The 24011-nt window shown below is 45.0% G+C and overlaps 1 protein-coding gene across 1 annotated transcript in view; it reads right to left on the bottom strand.

Annotated features, from left to right (window-relative positions):
* The window catches only part of LOC132216267 (polycystin-1-like protein 2), a 75566-nt gene that overhangs the window by 19804 nt on the left and 31751 nt on the right, over window positions 1-24011 (bottom strand). Inside the window, 12 exon segments of the mRNA XM_059665438.1 lie at window positions 1189-1411; window positions 3751-3869; window positions 5906-6136; window positions 18511-18704; window positions 19211-19339; window positions 19342-19432; window positions 20420-20551; window positions 21249-21375; window positions 21998-22117; window positions 22665-22668; window positions 23192-23368; window positions 23463-23672. Coding sequence (XP_059521421.1) covers window positions 1189-1411; window positions 3751-3869; window positions 5906-6136; window positions 18511-18704; window positions 19211-19339; window positions 19342-19432; window positions 20420-20551; window positions 21249-21375; window positions 21998-22117; window positions 22665-22668; window positions 23192-23368; window positions 23463-23672 — 1757 coding nt within the window.

Here is a 24011-nt window from a genome sequence, read left to right as displayed (position 1 = left end):
AGGGCCAAGGGGAGGTAATGGGGTAGGGGATTTGGTGAGTCTCACAGGCGTAAAGACTCACTGAAAATGCCTCCTCCTTTCTTTAGCTTCCCCTAACCCCCACACACAGTACTCCTACCACCTGATTTTTTTCCAGGGAAAGCTGTGACCTCGAACTCCAGGCCAGGGCTCAGTATTTCGTCTACTCTGACAGTAACTTTACATTTCAGAAATAGGATTGCATCTTCTAATAGTTGACTTGGGTTTTTTATCTGAAGGTCAAATTCCTGTAAATTGCTGGCCTGTTTTACAAGTAAAAGCATCTTAGAATTAAGGAAATTTGATGTTATTCCTATTTATATATGTAGTCTAGGGCAGGATGCTTATGACCTTAACTACTACTACTACTACTTCTTCTTTTCTAGTGCTTTTATGATTTCAGAGAGAGGAAAGGAGAGGGAAAGATAGAAACTTCAATGAGAGAGAATCATTGATCGACTTCCTCCTTTACCCTGCCTACTGGAGATTGCGCCCACAACCTAGGCATGTGCCCTGACTGGGAATCAAACCATGACCTCTTGATTCATAGGTTTACACTTAACCATTGAGCCTCACTGGCTGGATGACCTTACCTTCTTCTTTTTTAAAAAAATATCCTTTCTATGATATTTTGTTTTTCTTTTTGTTAATCCTCACCCAAGGATAGTTTCCATTGATTTTTAGGGTAGTGAAAGAGAGGGAAAGACAGAGAAACATCGATGTGAGAGAAACACATCAATTGGTTGCCTCCTGCATGAGCCCTGACCAGGGTCTGGGCCAGGGAGGAGCCTGCAACCAAGGTACATGCTCTTGACTAGAATCAAACCTGGGACCCTTTGGTCTGAAAGCCGATGCTCTATCCACTGAGCCAAACCAGCTAAGGCTGACCTTAACTTCTAACTTCAGGTTTTCTCATCTATAAAATGGAGGCAATGTCCTTCCTGAGGGTGATTGTGATGATGAAATGCCAGCATCTCAGTAAACCACTAAGCCTGGCCCAGAGTGAGTGGCCAAAAGCTTGGGTCATCATGGTACTCATCTTCATTATTGTTCCTGCCCTGGGACCTGCACAGAGGTGGTGTTCCATGAAGTTTTGTTGAACAAATAGATGAAGGAACAGCTGAAGTTAGAACATGGCAGCTGGCAGGAGAGAAAGTAAGGGGTCCTGACCTTCAGGGGCTGGGTGACAAACACACTCGCTACAAAGGAGGCAGCCATGGAGATGAGCCACTTGAGGGAGCTGGTCTTCCCGTAGTGCAAACCATATAGCATGGTGAGGAAGGCTGCCACACCGCTGGTGGCTGCCACACTGCTGGTGGCGGCTACCAGGAGCCAGCCCACCAGGACACACCACCAGGGCAGGCCGCGAAGGGGCTTGCTTGATCTCAGGGAGCTGTAATAGAAAGTGGATATAGTCAGGGTGACACCACCCACTGGGGTTCAAGTTCAAATCCAACTCCACCCCATTAGCTGAGTGACCTTGGCCAAGCTTGTTGACCTTAGCCAAGCTCCCTGACTTCTTAGACACTCAATTTTCTCTTCTATATCTTGTACCCACTTCAAAGGGCTATTCTATATTCTACCCAGTATACATATTGTAAAAATAATATCAGCAGAACCACTTCAAAATTGAGTCAGAGTTACCATCCCAGAGGAACTGCCTTGCACATCCTACTCCTCTATCCTTTGGAATGTTAAAACAGGGCAAAATTACCTTTCGTCTAGGCCAGTGGTTCTCAACCTTCCTAATGCCGGACCCTTTAATACAGTTCCTCATGTTGTGGTGACCCCCAACCATAAAATTATTTTTGTTGCTACTTCATAACTGTAATTTTGCTATTGTTATGAATCGTAATGTAAATATCTGATATGCAGGATATATTTTCATTGTTACAAATTGAACATAATTAAAGCATAGTGATTAATCACAAAAAATATGTAATTATATATGTGTTTTTTTAAATTTATTTATTTTAATTTTGTTTTATTGCTTAAAGTATTACAAAGAGTATTACATATGTCTCCTTTTCCCCCCCCCGCTTGACATCCCCCTGGTCTCCCCTACTCCCCAGTGTCTGTGTCCATTGGTTATGCCTATATGCATGCATACAAGTCCTTCGGTTGATCTCTTACCCCCCTCACCCCCACCCCCGCAACCCTCCCCCGCCTTCCTGCTGTAGTTTGACAGTCTGTTTGATGCTGCTCTACCTCTGTATCTATTTTTGTTCATCAGTTTATAATGGTCTTTATTAGCCATAAATGAGTGAGATCATGTGGTATTTTTCCTTCATTGACTGGCTTATTTCACTTAGCATAATGCTTTCCAGTTCCATCCATGCTGTTGCAAATGGTAAGAATTCCTTCTTTTTTACAGTAGCATAGTATTCCATTGTGTAGATGTACCACAGTTTTGTAATCCATTCATCTGCTGATGGGCACTTAGGTTGTTTCCAAATCTTAGCTATGGTAAATTGTGCTGCTATGAACATAGGGGTACATATATATCCTTTTTGATTGGTATTTCTGGTTTCTTGGGATATATTCCTTGAAGTGGGATTACTGGGTCAAATGGGAGTTCCATTTTTAACTTTTTGAGGAAACTCCATACTGTCTTCCATAGTGGCTGCACCAAGACACATCATAATTAAAATGCCAAGAGCAAAAGACAGAGACTCTTAAAAGCAGCAAGAGAAAGAAAGTCAGTTACATACAAGGGAGTACCCATACGACTGTCAGCTGATTTCTCAACAGAAACTATGCAGGCCAGAAGGGAGTGGCAAGAAATATTCAAAGTGATGAATACCAAGAACCTACAACCAAGATTACTTTATCCAGCAAAGCTATCATTCAGAATTGAAGGTCAGATAAAGAGCTTCACAGATAAGAAAAAGCTAAAGGAGTTCATCACCACCAAATCAGTATTATATGAAATGCTGAAAGGTATCCTTTAAGAAGAGGAAGAAGAAGAAAAAGGTAAAGATACAAATTTTGAACAACAAATACACATCTATCAACAAGTGAATCTAAAAATCAAGGGAATACATAATCTGATGAACAAAATGAACTGGTGATTATAATAGAATCAGGGACATAGAAAGGGAATGGACTGACTATTCTTGGGGGGAAAGGGGTGTGGGGGATGCGTGAAGAGACTGGACAAAAATCGCGCACCTATGAATGAGGACAGTGGGTGGGGAGTAAGGGCGGAGAGTGGGGTGGGAACTGGGTGGAGGAGAGTTGTGGGGGGAAAAAAGAGGAACAAATGTAATAATCTGAACAATAAAGATTTAATTAATAAAATATATATATAATTTAAGACTCATTGTTTTCAAATGGTGGGCATTTTTTCTCTTTCCTTTCTCCCCTCTCTCTTATAAATTCTATTTTCCCTGTATTCATTGATCATTTTATTGACTGTTCTTCATATGTGAGCAAATTTGCATGCAGGTAACCAACTAACTGAGTTATTCCTTGATAGGGATAAGAGAGGTGACCATTGGCACTATGCTAGACTCTAACTCTCCATTAACCAACTCCTTTTTCTTTTTAAATATTAGGACTTGGGGTGATATTTTATTTGACAAAAAGTTTTCTATAAAAAACAAAAAGCAAGAGATAAAAAAAACAACAAGAAACATACACTCTACAGTGCCAAATCCACTCTGCTAAAGTAACCCAACAATGGACTGGCAAGCACTTTGCTGAGTGGCTCATGCTGATTGACTGAGCCACCTTGAATGGTCAGGTACCTTTGAGGAAGTAGCTGCCCCTCTCCGATGTCCAGTGTAGACTGTCACCAGGTTGTGGTACTGTGCAAAGGGATCATTGTCCTCCAGCACTGTGACCTTCACCTGGACAGAAGGATTAAGTCAGGAGGGCTCTGCTCAGTGGGTTTTTCCACTTCACAGCAGCCAACAGAGACAATTAGAGGGAGGAAGCAAAATTATGTATGCTATTTACTTAGTCCATCAGGTGAGAACAGGGAAAAACAAACACTTTTAAAAGAAAAAGTACAAAATGCATTTGTTATTAAATATGACCCAAAGTAGTCAGGAAATGAACTTGGTATTATTAAACTGAGAATATTTAATCTGATGAATGATACAAACTCTGTTTATATATAATTTGTTGTAGTATTTGATAACCATATTGTGCCTTTGAGGGATTTTAAAAGGAATGAATGTTAAGGTGGTTAAGCAAAAAATAAAAAATATTTTCAAAAGCTGTGATGAGCTGCTCAGATCTGTCAAGGGAGGGCATGTTACCCAGTTGCTGAGGTGCTGTTGTCAGGAATGCAACAACCACCTCTGTTGAGGTCAGGTACCCCCTGGGGAGGCCAGCATCCAATGGCAGATTGATGTGGTGCCCAGGTGTAATCAAGACTTGGGCATCTCAACCCAATTCTGGAGAGCTCTGGAGTTCTCTCTGGGTCAGCAGAGCAGTCAGTGGGCTGAATTTCAGCTCAGCTTCTCCCTCTACTCATCCTATCTCCTTCCCTGCCTTCCCATGGGCTGATCCCGGGCATTGCTTGATAAACACCCTGCATGCTAAACTCCATCTCAGACTCTGCCTTGTGGGAATCAACCTACAGCTAAGCACTTAAAGTATTAATGTTTAATCCTTTGAATGAATCAAAGACAGCAGTATAAATGCTGCAGCTATTTATCTTAAGTGCCATATCATCTTAACATCCAAGAGGTGTTGTTATGTGGGGAGAGGGCAGAGAATGGAAATGTTTCAGAGCTTTGCACCTGCATACTAGTGTTCATTTATGTGCTCACTCACTCACAGATATTTATTGGAGGCTCACTATGTGTCAGGCATGGGGCATATATTGGAAAAATAATCAGAACTTTGTTGTAATTTGTTGCACAATTTGTTGTTTGATCTTGTTTCTATCCTCAGACCTGATTTATTATCCGAGTTCAAGGTTTGAATTCTGCCTCCCGGGAGGGTAGCTCTTGACCAGTTAATTGTGCTCTCTGATCCTTGGTTGCCTCCTCTGTAAGATGATAGAGGTATTGTGCAGTAAAGGGTGAACTCAGCAAGCTTGGGTTGTCCAAACTCTGCACATTTCAAAGAAAGGACCGACTTTTGTCCAGATCCTGAAGGATAATCTATAACTCCCCAGAAGATCCAGTATTATAAGTGTGTCTTTCAATACCTGGGGCCATGGGCCACAGCAGGTAGTCTGTGCTAACAATGTGATTTATGGTGCGGGCTTTTAGCCATGCTGTATCAATTTGACCCTGGGCAGGGTCAGACTGTTGGAGACTATGTAAGGAAAGTCAGTCATGTGCGCACTCCATACCTATATGACTGACCCCCAATTAAACCCTAGACACCAAAGTTTAGGTGAGCTTTTCTTGATGGCAATACTTTGCACATATTGTCACACATCATTGTCCTGTACAATTCCATTGGGAGAGGGCAACTGGAAGCTCTTGCCTGATCTCCCATGGACCCTTCCCTTTACTGGTTTTAATCTGTATCCTTTCACTGTGATAAACCATAATCATGAGTATAACAGCTTTTCTGAGGTTCTGTGAGTCCTACTAGCAAAGCATTGAATCTGAGGGTGGTCTTGGGGACCATCAAGACAGTACCTTCTTCTTAGGGCTATTGTGAGTATTAAATGGGGTAATGCCTAGCATATAGTAAATCCTCAATAAATGATCAGTATCATAATCCTTGTGATAATTTTATGAAAAAGAACATTTTTACAGATAAAGAGGCTGGGGACTGGCTTGCCTGAGATGATTACAGAGGCCATGGCCTAGATTTGCATCTAGCCTCTTGGCTTCCCATCTGGGCTCCATTCCCTGGAGCTCCTGCAAGGGTTCACACCTGCTTCTCCCTCCCATTCCCCAGGACCATACAATCTCACCTTGGCCTGATCCTGAACATCCTTCCTCCTTGCCCAGATCACCACCAATGCATAGTCCACGATGAGACAATCCACGGTAGTCACAACCACAGGATTGTCCTCAAAGGTGGCAAAGAGCTCTCTGGTATGGCAGACATCAATAGCATTGGGCATCACCAAGAATGTGCTTCCAAAGAAGGTAAGATGGTTGCAGAGGCAGTGTGTCTGGAAGGGAGTGGTTCGTGGCCCCACCTGCAACTGCAAAGAGGCTCTGGTGGCAATGCGAGTACATTCCAGAATGGCTCGAGCCCAAGGGAGAGCGATGAGAAGTGGACACTGTCCTGGGGAGGGGCTGGAGCGCCTGTTGGGAAACCAGCTTCAGGATTCTGTTTGGGTTTTTAAAAATTTAATTAAAAAATAATTTTAAAATGAGGAGAATCTTACCCCCCCTTTTTTTATTGCTTAAAGTATTACAAAGGGTATTACATATGTGTCCATTCCCCCCCCCACCCTAGACAGTCCCCTAGCCTCCCCTATCCCCCAGTGTCTTATGTCCATTGGTTATGCTTATATGCATGCATACAAGTCCTTTGGTTGATCTCTTACCCCCCTACCTCCTGCCCCCCAACCCTCCCCGGCCTTCCCACTGCAGTTTGACAATCTGTTTGAGACAGCTCTGCCTCTGTATCTATTATTGTTCAAAAGTTTATAATGGTCTCTATTATCCATTAATGAGTGAGATCATGTGGTATTTTTCCTTCATTGACTGGCTTATTTCACTTAGCATAATGCTCTCCAGTTCCATCCATGCCGTTGCAAATGGTTAGAGTTCCTTCCTTTTTACAGCAGCATAGTATTCCATCGTGTAGATGTACCACAGTTTTCTAATCCATTCATCTACTGATGGGCACTTAGGCTGTTTCCAGATCTTAGCTATGGTGAATTGTGCTGCTATGAACATAGGGGTGCATATATCCTTTCTGATTGGTGTTTCTGGTTTCTTGGGATGTATTCCTAGAAGTGGGATCACAGAGTCAAATGGGAGTTCCATTTTCAGTTTTTTGAGGAAACTCCATACTGTCTTCCATAGTGGCTGCACCAGTCTGCATTCCCACCAGCAGTGCATAAGTGTTCCTTTTTCTCCACATCCTCTCCAGCACTTGTCGTTTGTTGATTTGTTGATGATAGCCAGTCTGACAGGTGTGAGATGGTACCTCATTGTTGTTTTGATTTGCATCTCTCGGATGATTAGTGACTTTGAGCATGTTTTCATATGTCTCTTGGCTTTCTGAATGTCCTCTTTTGAAAGGTGTCTATTTAGGTCCTTTGCCCATTTTTTGATTGGATTGTTTATCTTCCTTTTGTTAAGTTGTATGAGTTCCCTGTAAATTTTGGAGATTAGGCCCTTATCAGATATGACATTGGCAAATATGTTTTCCCACACAGTGGGTTTTCTCATTGTTTTGTTGATGGTTTCTTTTGCTGTGCAGAAGCTTTTTATTTTGATGTAGTCCCATTTGTTCATTTCCTCTTTAGTTTCAAGTGCCCTAGGAGCTGTATCAGTGAAGAAATTGCTTCGGCATATGTCTGAGATTTTGTTGCCTTTGGATTCTTCTAGAATTTTTATGGTTTCCTGTCGTACATTTAAGTCCTTTATCCATTTTGAGTTTATTTTTGTGTATGGTGTAAGTTGGTGGTCTAGTTTCATTTTCTTGCATATATCTGTCCAATTTTCCCAACACCATTTATTGAAGAGACTATCTTGGCTCCATTGTATGTTCTTGCCTCCTTTGTCAAATATTAATTGAGCATATTGGTTCAGGCCGATTTCTGGGCTCTCTATTCTATTCCATTGATCTATATGCCTATTCTTGTGCCAGTACCAGACAGTTTTGAGAACAGTGGCTTTGTAATACATCTTGATATCTGGTATTGAGATCCCACCTATTTTGTTCTTTTTCAGGATTGCTGCAGCTATTCGGGGTCTTTTTTTATTCCAGATGAATTTTTGGAGAGTTCGTTCTAGATCTATGAAGTATGCCGTTGGTATTTTAATGGGAAGTGCGTTGAATTTATAGATTGCTTTGGGTAGTATGGACGTTTTAATGATGTTTATTCTACCAATCCATGAACACGGTATGTTCTTCCATCTGTTTATGTCTTCCTCTATATCTTTTTTCAATGTCCTGTAGTTTTCTGAGTAGAGGTCTTTTACCTCTTTAGTTAAGTTTATTCCTAGGTAGCTTAATTTTTTTGGTGCGATGGTAAACGGGATTGTTTTTATAATCTCTCTTTCTGAAAGTTCACTATTTGCCGTGGTCCAACCCCAGCAGGTCCAGGGGTCCCCAAAGGTGTGGACGGAGTCGGCGAAGAAGGAAGGACACGGAGGCGGAGTTCAGTTGATCAGCAGCCTAGCCAGGATCTCCAGCCAAGTTCTGGTCTGCATCTCCAGAGAGGTTCTGCTGGTCCTCCAGCCAGGATCTGTAGCGCCAGATGCCGGGGTCCAACCCCAGCAGGTCCAGGGGTTCCCAAAGGCGTAGACGGAGTCGGCGAAGAAGGAATGACACGGAGACAGCGTTCAGTTGATCAGCAGCCTAGCCAGGATCTCCAGCCAAGTTCTGGTCTCGATCTCCAGAGAGGTTCTGCTTCAGATCTCCAGCCAGGTTCTGTGTCCATGTTGTCTTGCTAGGTTCTCCAGCCAGGTTCTGTACTAGGTTCTCCAGCCAGGCTCAGTCACCAGGTTCCAGTCAGGCTCTCCTGCCAATCTCCGCAGTCAGGTTCAGTCCAGGATCCCCAGCCATGCTCTCTCCAGGCTCCGCCTCCAGGCTCTGAGGCCAGTCCCTGTACAGGATCCTCCGGCATGCTCTCTCCAGCGAAGTTCTTCTGTCTCTAGAGAACGTTCTGTGTAGGTTCTGTGCCTAGGCTCTGTCTCTCTTGGTCCTGTCTTCCAAGCCCTGTCTCCTAAGTTCTGTCTCTTGCTGTCTTGTTACATCTGTATTTATACCAGTTGATTCAATCCTATCAATCTCTATTACAAAGGTTAGGGCGTTTCTTATCTCCATTCCAGGGAGTAAAGATTATGTAGCTTAAGCATGATTGTTTGTAGTGATTAACTACCCGCCTGGCACTTAGTTAAGGAGTTTCATCCCCTCCCTGACTTCAGGGAAAAATTCCTACCTGGGGAAACAACCTTTCTCGGAGAGGTGACCTTGGTTAAAACACACAGCGCTAAGGGGAGCAAACATATTAAGAACCGTATGCTATATATGCCAGGTCCCTTGAAACAGCAAGGATGGACCGGCTCCCGGCAACTATTGGTGTATAGAAATGCCTCAGATTTCTTGGGGTTAATTTTGTATCCTGCTACATTGCCAAATTCATGTATTAAGTCTAGTAGCTTTTTGATGGAGTCTCTAGGGTTTTGTATGTATAATATCATGTCGTCTGTAAATAAGGACAGTTTTACTTCCTCTTTTCCAATTTGGATGCCTTTTATTTCTTCTTCTTGCCTAATTGCAATGGCTAACACTTCCAGTACTATGTTGAACAGGAGTGGTGAGAGGGAGCATCCCTGTCTTGTTCCTGTTCTTAGGGGAAATGGTGTTAGTTTTTGTCCATTGAGTATGATGCTGGCTGTGGGCCTGTCATATATGGCTTTTATTATGTTGAGGTATGATCCTTCTACTCCCGCCTTACTGAGAGTTTTTATCAAAAATGGGTGTTGAATTTTGTCAAATGCTTTTTCTGCATCAATTGATATGACCATGTGGTTTTTTTCTTTCAATTTGTTTATGTGATGTATCACGTTTATTGATTTGCAGATATTGTACCATCCTTGCATCCCTGGGATAAATCCTACTTGGTCATGGTGTATGATCTTTCTGATGTACTGCTGGATCCAATTTGCTAAGATTTTGTTGAGGATTTTGGCATCTATGTTCATGAGGGATATTGGCCTGTAATTCTCTTTCATTGTGTTGTCTTTACCTGGTTTTGGTATTAGGGCGATGCTGGCTTCATAGAATGAGCTTGGAAGTGTTCCTTCCTCTTGAATTTTTTGTAGTAGTCTGAGGAGGATAGGTTTTAGTTCTTCCTTGAATGTTTGGTAAAACTCCCCTGTGAAGCCGTCTGGTCCTGGGCTTTTGTTTGATGGAAGCTTTTTGATGACTGCTTCAATTTCTTCCATAGTTATTGGCCTGTTGAGATTTTTAGATTCTTCCTGATTGAGTTTTGGAATGTTGTATTTTTCTAGGAATTTGTCCATTTCCTCCAGGTTGTCTAGTTTGTTGGAGTAGAGCTGTCCATAGTATTTTTTAACAATCATTTGTATTTCTGTGGGGTCTGTTGTTATTTCGCCTCTATCGTTTCTGATTTTGTTTATTTGGGTCCTCTCTCTGCTTCTTGGTGAGTCTGGCTAGAGGTTTGTCAATCTTGTTTATCCTTTCAAAGAACCAGCTCTTGGTTTCATTGATTTTCTGTATTGTTTTTTTGGTCTCTATGTCATTTATTTCTGCTCTAATCTTTATTATCTCCTTCCTTCTGCTCACTCTGGGGTTTTCTTGTTGCTCTCTTTCTAAATCTTTGAGTTGTAGAGTTAGATGATTTACTACCATTTTTTCTTGTTTTTTGAGATAGGCCTGTAGAGCTATAAACTTCCCTCTCAGGACTGCTTTCAATGTGTCCCATAGGTTTTGGATTGTTGTGTTTTCATTGTCATTAGTTTCCAGGATGATTTTAATTTCTTCTTTGATCTCATTGGTAACCCAATCAATATTTAATAGCATGCTATTCAGCTTCCAGGTGTTTGAGTATTTTGGGTTGTTTTTATTGTAGTTTATTTCTAATATTATGCCATCGTGGTCTGCAAAGATGCTTTTTATGATTTCAATCTTCTTGAATTTGGGGATACTTTGCTTGTGACCCAATATGTGGTCTATTTTTGAAGATGTCCCATGAGCACTTGAGAAGAACGTATATTCCCTGGCTTTGGGGTGAAATGTTTTGAAGATGTCTATTAAGTCCATCTGATCTAGTGGGTCATTTAGGATTGCTGTATCTTTGCTGATTGTTTGTCTATAGGACTTATCCAGTGCTGTCAGTGGTGTATTAAAGTCCCCTACTATGATTGTATTGTTGTCGATCTCTCCTTTGATATCTTCCAGGAGTTTTTTATGAATTTGGGTGCTCCTGCATTGGGTGCATATATGTTTACCAGGGTTATATCTTCTTGTTGTATTGATCCCTTTAGTATTATGAAGTGGCCTTCCTTATCTCTTGTTATGGCCTTCACTTTGAGGTCTATTTTGTCTGATATAAGTATTGCTACCCCAGCTTTCTTTTCCTTTCCATTTGCCTGAAAGATATTTTTCCATCCTTTCACTTTCAGTCTGTGTGAGTCGCTTCTAATGAGGTGGGTTTCTTGTAGACAGCAGATGTATGGGTCATGTTTTTTTATCCATTCAGCCACTCGATGTCTTTTGGTTGGAGCATTTAGTCCGTTTACGTTTAAAGTTATTATTGAAAGGTACTTGTTTGTAGCCATTTCTTTTTGTGTGTGGCTGTTTTCTTTCTGAGCTTTTTATTTCTTCTTTTTATACCAGACCCTTTAGCATTCCTTGCATTGCTGGCTTGGTGGTGATAAACTCCCTTAGCCTTTTTTTGTCTGTGAAGCTTCTTATTTCCCCTTCAAGTTTGAATGATAGCCTTGCTGGATAGAGTATTCTTGGATTCAGTCCTTTGCTTTGCATCACTTTGTAAATTTCCGTCCATTCTTTTCTGGCCTGATGTGTTTCTGTTGAGAAATCATTTGATAATCTAATGGGAGATCCCTTGTATGTGACTTTCCGTCTCTCTCTTCTGGCCTGTAAGATTTTCTCTTTGTCCTGAACATTTGCCATGGTAATTATGATGTGTCTTGGTGTGGGTCTTTTCGGGTTCACCTTGTTTGGGACTCTCTGGGCTTGTGTGACTTTTTTCTTCCCCACCTCAGGGAAGTTTTCTGATATTATTTCTTCGAATAGGTTTTCTAATCCTTGTTCATCTTTCTGTTGTTCTGGTACCCCTATTATTCGTATGTTGTTTCGTTTCATATTGTCCGAAAGCTCCCTTAGGCTCTCCTCCTGTCTTTTAATTTTTTTCTCCAATTGTAGTACATTTTGGGTGTGTTTTGCTTCCTTGTCTTCTAATTCACTAATTCGGTCCTCCGCTTCTCCTAGTCTGCTGTTGATACTTTCAGTGGTGTTTTTTATTGCAGCTATATCACTCTTCATTTCTTCTTGGGTCTTAAGTTGTTGATTTTGTCATCTGTTTCTTCTAGCTTCTTCCATATGTTATTGATTTTTTTCATCTGTTTCTTCTTGCTTCTTGCAGAGGTTGTCGATTTTTTCCTCCATCTGGTTTATGCACTCTAGGACCCTTATTCTGAATTCTTTTTCTGTCATGTTGCATGCCTCTGTATTACTTAGCTGCTTTTCTGGAGAGTCCTCCTTCTCTTTCCTTTGGGGGTTTCTTTGTCTACCCATGTTTGATCTCACTGACATATCTAGACGTTGAGTTGTTCAGTGGCTGCTCCCTGGGTGGCAGTGACTCCTTGGTCTGTGGTTGCTCTTTGGGCGGTTGCGGTAGCAGCTGCTCTTCAGTTGGCAGCAGCTCCTCTGGTGGGTGCTGTTTACAGCTGTGGTGGCTCTTCTGGCTGCTGGGGGGTGGTTTCACGTACAGCTACTGTTCCTTAGCAGAGGGTGTGGTGCTCAGGAGGCTGCTGTTGCTTGGATCTGCTGCATTGATTTAAGGGCACAAAATACAACACAACAAGGCACCACGTACCAGGCACTAAACACAAATATATTCACGATATTAATAACCCCAAATAAAGGTGACCACCCGAATTAAGAGAATTAGGGGATAAGGAAGAAGGAAGAGAAAAAGATAAAAGAGAAAAAAGAAAAGTAGGGACCAAAAAAAGGAGTGCAAAAATGAAATTGGGAAAAAGAAGGGGGGAAAATAAAAGCGAGAAAAGAAAAGAAAAAAAAGAGCGAAAAGAGAGAATGAAGTGGAAGCGGGAAAGAGACTTTTTATATGAGGAGAATACTCCTATAGAACCGCCACTAATCCCAGCAAATTCCAGCAGCAGCTCCCTGTAGATGGATGCAAACTAGAAACAACCAATAATATAACGATGAAAATAGAATGGAGAACACTAATCCCAAAATAAAATAAAGAGAAAATAAAATGGCACTTTAAAAGATGATAAAATGGTAGCAGTAATAATACTGGGTAAAAATAAGAAGGTTACAGTAATTAAAAGGGTAAAATCAGGTGATGGAAAAAGAAGAAAAAAAAGAAGACGAAAAAAAAAAGGAAAAAAAGGAAATAAAAAATTGGTTTCTTAGTTAAAAGGTGAAAAAAGAAAAAAAAAATTGCAGTAGTGAAGGTCCTTCGGTTCTTCTATTCTTCAGTCTGGCTCACCTTTAGTCCTGCCAGGTATTCAGGAGAATGTTGAGTTTCCCTGCGATACACTGTTCCTCTGTGTTGTAAACCACAGTCCTGATTTTAAAGCAGGCCGTATTTGTTTCCCAGACTGCCTTATTTTGTGTTTAGCAAAGAGTCAGTTTGTGGCTCAGCCTCTGGGTGGCAGTGTTCTGGGGTTGGCCTCTGAGGCTATACGGTATTGAAAATCCCTCTATAGGCCAGACCCTGTTAACTCCCAGGGACTGATCAGATTATTTTAATCCTTGATCTTGTTCAGGGTGGAATCTGGGTGTGGCTGTGTTCCTTGCCTGGGGGCTGGGGGGAGGAGTCTCACTCTCTGGAGAGAATGGCTGCCCCAGTCCTGGGCTCAGGGGTGTCTCAGCACTCAATTCGCTGCCACCTCTCCCGGCCCCCCTTCTCTCCCCAGTCTCTCCCCAGATTCCACTCCTCCGCACACTCTCCCTCTCTTCAGCACAGGTGAGTGTCTGTATCCGAAGTGTCCCATGAACAGGATTCGGTGAGAACAAACAAACAAACGCCGGCTGTGGAAATGGGGAAGGCTTGGTTTCTGTAAACTCTTCTTTTAGGGGCACTGCATGGTCAGGTCAGCTCTTCAGGCTGCCCCCCTTAGGCTCAGTCCTCCGCGATCACAGAACCCAGTTCTCAAATCCCCCAGCGGTGCCAGGAATCCCGCAGATCTCCTTTCCCCCCCCCCCCGTCAGGGGCTGTGCCTGTCCCAAGGGACGCGGCTGTCTGCCACGCGGTCTCCCTCCGACCCTCTGGGCTCAGAGGTCTGGCAAACTTTCCTGCCCAAATCCCTGGGTTGTTTTTTTTTACCTTTCCAGGGGAATTCTGCCCTTCCGGCTGCAAACCGTCTCACCAGCTGAGCAATTTCGCCAATTCGGGGTGGGTGTTACTAGTTTCAGCTGCTCACTCCATTTGCTCCGGGACACAACCTGGGACGCATCTGCCTATATCGCTGCCATCTTTCTCCTCGAGAATCTTACCTTTAACTAACATCTTTGCATCCATCCCTATCAATGGGCAACTGTCCACCTTGTCAGTCTGCTTTGCCTTTTTTAGATAAGTATTGCAGGGCAAGCTAAAGTCCCCTCTGTCCCTCACCCTCCACAAACAACCATTATCACACTTTGGTGTGCATCATTCCAGTCCATTCTCTCACCTGATGCTCATTCATTGTACAGATATTTGTCAAATGCTAAATCTAGGCCAGGCAATGGGCTAGGTGCTGAGAGGACATCCAAGATGACCAATGCATCTCAGTTTGCTAGGGACTTTCCTGCTTTTCAAACTGAACATCTTAAGTTGGTCATCTTACACTGAACAGCAAAGGAAAAAGGAAGGGTAAATATTTCATTCTAAGCTGGTGTCTCAGCACAGGAAAGTATTCCCTAAACTTGATCCCCCTCCTTAGCTGTAGGCACCTGGAGCCCTTGTCCTGGGCTTCTCCTTAGAAGGGTCCCACTCTAGCTGTCCCTGGGCTGTGCCCCTCTACACAGGATGAGGCGTTGGGGCTGAGGAGTCACTCCCACCACAGCACATACCACCCAGCTAGGACTAGGGCAAGGGCCTTGGATGACCCTGAGAATGAGTCCTCCCTAAATTTTGTTCTCCCGGTGCCTCACTTGACTTATCCTACCCTTTCACTTTTAAACTGAGGCGTGGGGACCTGGAGCCTCAGAATTCTCTGCTTCTAGGACCCACATTGACCTATTCCTCAGGATCATCAGCTTGAGTGGGCGGGGCATGTGGATGGAGCTTAGCACGCTGTCCCGTGTGGTATGGGGCAATGAGGTTGGGGACAGGGAGACAGGAATGGGTAAGGGCAGAAACCTTAGCTATACTCTTAATGTATACCCTGCACTTAGAAGCAGGCCTTCCCTAAAGCCCTCGGCCAGTTTGAATTCTCCCCCCAGGGCCATTTGGTGGGCAAAGATGATTTAATTCAACCCCACAACCCAGAACCACCTATTCATTTCAGGGCCCACCACAAGGTGAAGGTAGGAGGAAGCAGAAAACACTGGCATGCGGAAAGTACTCTGCTCAATGCCTGGTAAGGAAGAATCTGCCATATTCCAAACATGCCCCCTTTCCCTTAAATGAGCCACCCAGCAAAGGCATGGTACCAACTGTTCATTGGTGGATTTCACATCGGTCTTAGTCCCTTGTGTGCTCTGTTGTTTTTCTCACTGTTTCCCAATTCTGGCCAGAGCATTTGGCATACAGCTGTGGGTCTTGTGGGAACACTTGGCACACCCGGAAGGGGTGGGGCTAATTTCAGAGAAGAAACCCAAGCAGGTGCCAGTAACAAGACCATCTCAGTGCTGAGAGCCCTGAGACCAGATCTGATTTATGTCTAAGATCTTTGCTGTTCTGGGTTTTCATAAGACTCCTGGGGAGAGGAAGGAAAAGCCACTTTCTCAACCTTTTCCAGCATGAGGACCTCGTTGAAAATTTGAAATTAATCTGTGCATCCTCTTGCAACAGTAGTTGCGCCTTTAGTATGGCTCTCAGACCCCTTGCAATATTTCTGCCTTTACCCCGTGATAAGGTCTGTAGTCCATAGATTTGGAACCTTATTTAGCTATTTAGAGGATTCATTGGTGGTTTTCCATGCAAACTTGATGATCGCATTTACTTATTTATGGTCCTCAATGACCTCTATATATCTGTATCTGTATTTACATCTATCTATAATGAGCAGCAAGTGCACAATATTGGGTACTTTTGGTCTGTGACACACTTTCACATATGACCTTTGTACATCCACATTCATGTATGTGTGTGTGTGTGTGTGTGTGTGTGTGTGTGTGTGTATTGATTTCAGAGAGTAAAGGAGAGAGAGAGAGATAGAAACATTAACGATGAGAGAGAATCATTCGTTGGCTGCCTCCTACACGCCCCACCTGGGGATCGAACCTGAAACCCAGGCATGTGCCCTTGACCAGAATCAAACCTGGGACCCTTCAGTCGGCAGGTGGATGCTCTATCCTCTGAGCCAAACCAGCTAGGGCAGTAAGTATATATTTTTAATAACATAATAAGCACCCAAGAACCCACAACTCAAAAGCTATGAACTTCCCAATAATCTACTTTTAGCGAAGTGGTCCTTTCCAAACCTGTTCTCATGCTTCTCCCCACCTAACCACCATGCTGAATCCCATGTTCATTGTCTCCTTGATTTCTATTTTATGTACAGTGTTGTCTTCTCTATGTTCAGATTGGCTAACATAGCCATCTCTTTAATCTTTGGAGCACTCACTGTGTGCCAGACACCACACTAAGTACTTTATACCCCTAATCTCATCTAAGTTCCCGCCTCCAACTACAACTGTCTTTGTGCTCATTTCCAAATGGGAAAGCTCAAAGAGGCGGGGTGACTCATCCCAGGTCACCTTGCTAGAATTGATGACGTGGGATTGGACCCAAGTCTGTCTAATGGTGGAGCCCTTGCTGCCAGCCCCTACGCATTCTGAGCCTCGGGCATCTGAGGGCAGCCTGTAGTGGGCACTCTGTGCCAGCAACATGGGGATCAAACAGCCTCTGGGAGCAAGGACTCTAGGAGGTCACAACACAACCAGGGTATTGTTCATAAGGAACAAAGGCCTGTGCTACAGGTGCTGTGCCTTGGACATCTCAGTGTCCTCTCATCTCTTCCTGTGCTCTGGGAGCTCCCCATGTGTGGAGCTGGAAGCCAGGGCAGGAGTTGACATGGCAGCAGAAACAGACCTGGAAGGAGCTTGCTCTGAGTCCCCTTCTGTGACTCTGTTGCAACCTGACTTCTTACACTACTTGTAACTGGTGTAATTTGACATGGCATGTGCCATCAGTTTCTTGTCTGTGTCCTCTGCTAAACTGAAAGCTCACTGGTTTTTCTCACCATTATATCCCCACCAGTTGGCCAGGCACATGGTAGCTATTTGTAGAATAAATGAAATAAGGCATTTATGGTCTCTAGGTGGAGACAGATGTGTGATAAATTTGAGCTAGAAATGGAGGCTGCTGTTCTTGGGGAGGATATGAAGTGCTGTGGAAATCCAACAGAGGGAGACTCCAGGCATCTGAGAAGCTCTTTAAAGAAAGTGGCAATGGAGTGGGAGATTGAAGGGTGAATAGGTATTATAGGCAAGAAGGGCATTCCAGGAAAGAGAACAGCATATACAATAGCACAGAAGGGTGAGGGGGATACTGATACCACAGCAATGGCTTCTGATGGCATCAAAGCCAATAGCTGCTACCAGCACATTTGCCTCCTAGGGAGAAGAGCTGAACTGACCCGAGACAGGGATTTAATTTCAGTTAATAGAGCCACATGCCATCCCAGGGGCTCAGTGAGGTTGGGCGGGGCTCCGGAGAAACAGTGCCTCATATCGCTAAGGCTTATTCTCTGGAGGCAGACAGACCTGAGTTTGAGTCCCAACTCTTCTACCTACTAGGTGAGAAATTCAGGGCTACAACTACAAGAATCTTTGTGTTCATTTCCAGATGGGAAAGCTCAAAGAGGCGGGGTGACTCATCCCAGGTCACCTTGAGCCTTTGTTGAATTTCCTGAGCCTTTGTTTTACCATCTGTAGAATGTGAATACCAACTACCTTAGAGGGTTATTGTGAAGATTTGATGAGATAACACAAGAAAGCATGGAACACAGCACCATGGCATAGAGGACTTTTTGGACATGACACTCTGGCCTCTCTCCGCAACCGAGTCAGCAGGGCTTCCCAGCCATTTGTCCATGTGTTCTGTGGTCATTTGTTCCTAACAGTGAGCAAAGCACATTGTTCCTGTCTCATGTGACTCCCAGTGCACTGAGGGTACAGACATTGTTCAGTGATCTGAGTGGATGTGAACTACTATTCTGCTTAGTCCATGGAGGAGACGGGCCTATGTGCTCTGAATGTTCACATTAGGAAATCTGAGCTAACCAGGGCATTGAGAAGTTCCTGGAGGAAGTGACATTTCAGGTGGAATGTGATGGAGGAGTTAACTTCACTGAATGGGGATTGGGGACACATTCCCAGGCACATATGCAAAGGCCCCATGGAGGAGCTGATGGTATACCAGAGGCACTAAAATAGGACCCTAAAGGAGCAGGACACACCCCACCAAGCTGTTATGTCTTCTTCACTTCCTCCTCTTACATGGCACCCAGAATTGTCCCAAGTTTCCTGGATCTCATCCCAAAACACACAATGGAAAAGGAAGGTGGTGATGCCAACTGTGAGGTCTCTGCCAGGGGTCAGCTCCAGGTCAGACTCGGGGATCACAGTCAGATAGTAGACACCTTATCCAAAGTGCAGGACCTCTGGGCTCAGTTTCCATGTGGACAGTCCATCTGCAGGAAATGGGGCTTAGGGTCAGCCTGAAGCCTTGTGGAGACCTGGCTAACATCATAGAAAAGGGGGACTGAGATAATTTGCCAGGAAAGCTGACCCTGATGGTCTCCCCAATGTGCTAGCAGTACCCTCTCCTCCTGAGATCAGGAGCTTAAACGAGGCACTCCCAGTTAGTGTGCAGAGCATGGCTGCCAAGTCAAACAGATGAGGGTTCAAATTCTGACTCTGTCCTTCTTGAATGTGTGACTTTGGACCAGTTGCTTAACCTCTCTGCTGTTATCTGGAAAGTGGAGATTTCAATAGTTCCCATTCCTGAGGGTTAGGATGATTGCAATGAGGTCAGTTCTGTGAGTGCTTATCAGGGCATATAGTAAGTACTCACCTAATATAGCAAGTGTGTTTTTTTTTTCTTTTTCTTTTTTCCCTTTGGCTTCTGATGCTCAAGTTTTGAGCTGCTCACACTCCCAGGAAGCAGCTTGAGAAACTGGTCTGATGATGTGACTACCTGGAGAAGTCACTAGTGGAAGGTGAGCTTTGGCGTCGTAGCTGGTCTTGTTGGGGTGGTAGCCATAGCCCAGGCTGAGTGTGAGTGGGATGTCAGGTCTCCAGTGCAGCTGGATCCCCAAAGCTGCACCCCTGAAGTCAAATTCACCCACAGAGGTTCAGGACTGGTCAGATTCAACACAGTTGGCTCACTGTGTCCTTCTGAAAACCGAGGCAGCAGGATCTGTCATCGGAAACAACCAAATCAGGGGTGAGCCCGGGTGGGCATGCCAGTGAGCATCAGGGCTGCTGGGCAGAGCTGGGCAAGGTGAGCACTGGGGGAACTGAAATCCACTCTGTGCTTTGCTCATTTGATTAGTTTCCTAGAGCTGCTATAACAAATGACCACAAACTTGGTGGCTTAAGACAACACAAATTTGTTATCTTCTAGTTCTGGAGGCCAGAAGTCCAAAATCCATTTCATAGAGCTAACGTTGGCAGGGCTGGTTCCTTCCAGGGGCTCTCTGGGAGAATCCACTTATTTGCCTTTTCCCACTTCTGCAGGCTGCCTACACCCCTTGACGCATAGCTCCTTCCTCGCATCACCTGCCTTCTTGCTTCGGTAATCAAATTGCCTTTTCTTCTTCTGTAGTCATCTCCCCCTCTGCCTCCCTTTTATAAGGACCTGTGATAACATTGGGCCCATCCAGATAGTCCAGGATCATCTTAAGATCTTTAACTTAAGTCACATCTGCAAAAGTTCCTTTCACTATGTTAGGTGACATATTCACAGGCTCAGGGATGAGAACATGGACCTCTTGGGGTCTTTATTCATCTTGCCATGGTCATGAAGCTCTGCACCACAGCTCAGGGTTGCGGCTGCACAGAAAGAGCAGAGACTTTTTGTAATTTGCACTAAGGTGCCCTGTGAACTAGTGGTAGTATTGGTGAAAGTGTGGATCAAGTTAGGAGCACAGGCAGTAGAGGCAGAGAGGTCTGCCCTATAGCAGCTCTAGGAGCCTCAATTTCTTGTCATCAATAGAACATGTGACCTCCTGGTTCATGGGTCAATGCTCAACCACTGAGCCACACCGGCCGGGCAGGGTAAGGATCACTTTTAATGATTATACTCTTTAATATATTTTTTCCATAGCCAACCAACTTTTAGTCCCAACCAAGTTGAAAAAGGCAGAAGTACCACCTGACTTCTGACAGCACACCGAATGTCTACCTCCATATTCTCCCACAGATTCTTCATGGGTATGAGCTGTCCACTAGAGCTGGTCAGAGAGAGGCCCCCAACAGTTCCACTGACATCAAAGTGACTTTGGGCTGGGAAAGGGTTTTTTGGGAAACTTATCATCTGGAACCAAGAACAAGGAGTGTTGGCCCAGGACCCCAAAGGCTGGAAGGTGACAAGGTCCCTATGGAAATTATGAGGTATCTTAAGATGGGATGGACAAGGGGCCCTCACTCTTAGGGGTAAATGGGGTCCCTGCCTTTAGCTGCTGCTGTTTTTCCTAGTGTGTATCTGCCCTTCAGCGCTGTAGACTCAGAAAGCTGGGCATAGGCAACCTAACCAGATTGGCTATAGCTGAGCAGTTACTAGGCTGTACAATAGTCTGAGCCTTTCTTCTAGCAAAGCTAACAAGTCTCTGAGAGAAAGAAGTTTGTTTGCTTTCAGTGGGGCTCAAGGAGCAAAGAGTCAGGTACACACTAATTTGGAAATGGAAAAGAGCCCTGGTTTGCCATTTCCTAGTTATGGAATGAAGTTAAAAGAGCTCCATTTACAATGACTAATTGAACCAAGGCTGCTGGAGAAATTCCAGACCATAGTTGAAAAAGTTGGATTTGGAGGTCAGAAGGCCTGGGTCTGGAATCCCAGCTCTCCCACTTTGCTCGTGGCCTTGGGCAAGTCATTGAATCTCATCTGTAAAATGGGCATCATAATACTGAGTAATTGACAGGACTGTGATCAAGCAACATAACTGAGCAGATGTTGTGAAAGTGCTTTGCAAACTGTAAAGGGCTGTTCCCAAGCCGGTTATTACTGTTGTTACCCGTATGTCCATGGGCTCCTGACAGTCCTGCATGAAGCCAAGGGAGGAGGCAGCAGCCAGGGTGAAGGTCGCAGAGATGGCAGCAGCAATGTGCACAGAGGAGTCTTGCCAGCTCCGGTGCTGAATTCTGGCCATAAGGTAAGAGCAGAGGTGCCGGGAGAGAGGAGAGAGCCTGCGTCAGAGGAAGAGCTGAGGCCTGCGTTACCATCAGAATAGGCTGCTCTGTTTCAATCCCCTCATATGGTTCTGCATGTTTGTGTCAGTAGCAGCAGCATAAAAGGCCGCCAATACACCTGCATTGGGTTGGAGGCTCCATGAGGACAGGGCTTTAGCAAGCTTCATTTACTGCTGTACCCCCAGTGCCTAAAGCAGTGTCTGGAACATTCTGGTGGTCAATACATATTTTGTTGAGTGGATAAGTGAGCTGTGATGTGGACATTTCTCCAGGCTTATCTTCCCTATCCACTTGACTTCTGATGTTATGGGCTCCCAGCCCCATCTTTATAACCTTTGACCTTGTGTGTGATCAGGATACTGCTTTGGGAAACTGTTCTGGGATCCAAGAGGGCAACCCAACACCGGGACCATCTCTCAGTGAGAAGCCCTTTCCACTTCTAGGTCCTGTCACTTCTCCCACTTCCAAGGCTGGTCTCCTGGGCTCTGCCTGCCGCAGGGTCTTGGGATGTGGGTGTGGAATGAGCCAGGTCAGGGGACGGGCTTTCTTGGGGACCTGCAGTGCAGTTGGTTACCTATTGGTGTACACGAAAATGGAGGGGGTGGCCAGTGTGGCTGGAAGGCCCGTGGGCAGTCTCCCCAGCAGGAGGGCGTCCTGGCTCCACAACTTTGAGCATCTGAGGCACTGTGGCCGCCTGGAAAAGAACACAGGAGTGTGTAGAAAGGAGAGAGGGGAAAGAAGGAGGAAAGGGAGGGGAGAGAGAGGACAAAGAGAAGAGAGAGGAGAGAGAAAGGAGAGAGACCTGTCTCCATATGCCACCTTTGGTTACTGTCACGAGGCTAGTGTGGGACCTTCAGCAGGGACTGAGAGAGGGTGGAGGAGTGAGGCAGACCATGATGGGACACCATTAATTGAGGGAACAAAGGGTAAGCACTTATAAAGCTTCTAACACTTGACTTATATGAACCCTTTTCATCTTTAGACAACTAACTCTGTGCGGGAGGTGCGTGCAAGCAACAGAGGCAGGATTTGAAGTCAGTCTGTCTCCTTCTAGACTAGAGCCTGCTCTTGGCCTGCTACACCATACTGCCTCTCAGAAGTTATGGTCTCTGGAACCATTTTTTCAGCTCCACGCCTCAATTTCCTCATCTTCAAGATGTGGTAAAAGATCCACCTAGAAAAGCTGGTGTGAGCTGGGCATATGGTAGGTGTGAGGTCTGCATCTGGGTTGGGACACCTACCTGGCTGCCATTGGCCTCCGAAGAGGGACACCCCATGAAAACCACACTCGCAGGATAGCTTACGTCCACCTTTCCCTGGTCAAGGCACTCAATTTATATCTTTATAGTGTTCAGTGCTGAATATTGGAGAGTGCCCCAGCAACACTCCTGATGTCCAGGTTTGGAAGAAAGTTTTAATCTAACTAGAATATTTTCAGAGCTCATGGGAGGGTCCCAAAATGCCAAAACCCACTGGGAGGAGACAAAGATGCATATGAGCTCTCCAAGGATCAACCATCCCTAAACTGGAGAACAGATGCAGTGTGGCTGCTCACCCCATCTCTCCTGCTGATGCCCTACTGCTGTCCTGGGTTGGGTTGTGGTGACAGGGTATTGTGCAGTGGGGATGGGGTATTTAGGGGAGTTTTCATCTTGCAAACCTCTCTCATACATGGAACATATTCTTTGCAGCTTCCAGAGAGAGACGGGCCCTGTTCTGGGAAAGGAGGAGCCCGAGTGCTGAGGAGGAGCCTAGCCTTGGCCAGTACCTGATTCCAGACAGAAGCAGTACTCCAGGGGGCCCAGGACCGCGGAGGTGTTGCAGAAGATGGCGAAGCTTGTTAGAACGGTGCCCTCCTCCGGGGCAATGATGCAGGTGGGCACCTCAGGGGGAGGCAGAGAGCTGATAACATAGGTGTCCTCCCCGTAGACATGCCTGGTCATTGCTAGGAAGTGAAGACAAAGGGTGCTTAGGGCTGTGTGGGTCACACTAACCCCACCATGAATGAATTCATCACTGCAGGAGTTCGCTCTCTCAGCCCCACCTGACTAGAGGCTTGAGTTCCCGGGGGGCGGACACATAAAGGCACTGCTCCTCCTGCTTCTCCAGCTCCTGGCCTCTTCAGATGGCCAGGTGCAGGGTGACTGCAGAATTGGGTGGTGGCAGGCAGGACGGCGGGACCACCAGCTCCCTCTGGTCTGTGCAAAGCAGCTGGCTCTCAACACAGTCGTTCCACTGAGCCCAGCAACGGCCCGAGAAACAGAGATGGGCAAACACTGTCCATCCAGGAACTCTGAACTTCACACATGTGGCTACCTTCTGGTTTGGGGTTTTTAGAAGAAAAGGGTCATAGATAAGAAAATCAGCTTCAAATAGAGATTTTGATGTATTTTTTTAAAATTTCACTTGCAGGTTGCAGGAATGGTACTGCAGAAAGATACTTCTGGGAAAATGACCTGTGCTTCACCCAGACTCTGAGCAAACCTGCAGAATATGTTGCCTTGTTTTGTGCCAGTAACTGGCGCTGGTGAGCAGGCTGGCATATAATGAGAGGTGCCGCCTGGGAGAATGTCCAGGGCAGCTTTTTG

The sequence above is a fragment of the Myotis daubentonii genome, chromosome 15 (genome assembly GCF_963259705.1).
Source record: "Myotis daubentonii chromosome 15, mMyoDau2.1, whole genome shotgun sequence".
Taxonomy (NCBI): Eukaryota; Metazoa; Chordata; class Mammalia; order Chiroptera; family Vespertilionidae; genus Myotis; species Myotis daubentonii.
Note: the sequence above shows the minus strand (reverse complement) of the source record. Positions and strands in the feature narration are given on the sequence as shown.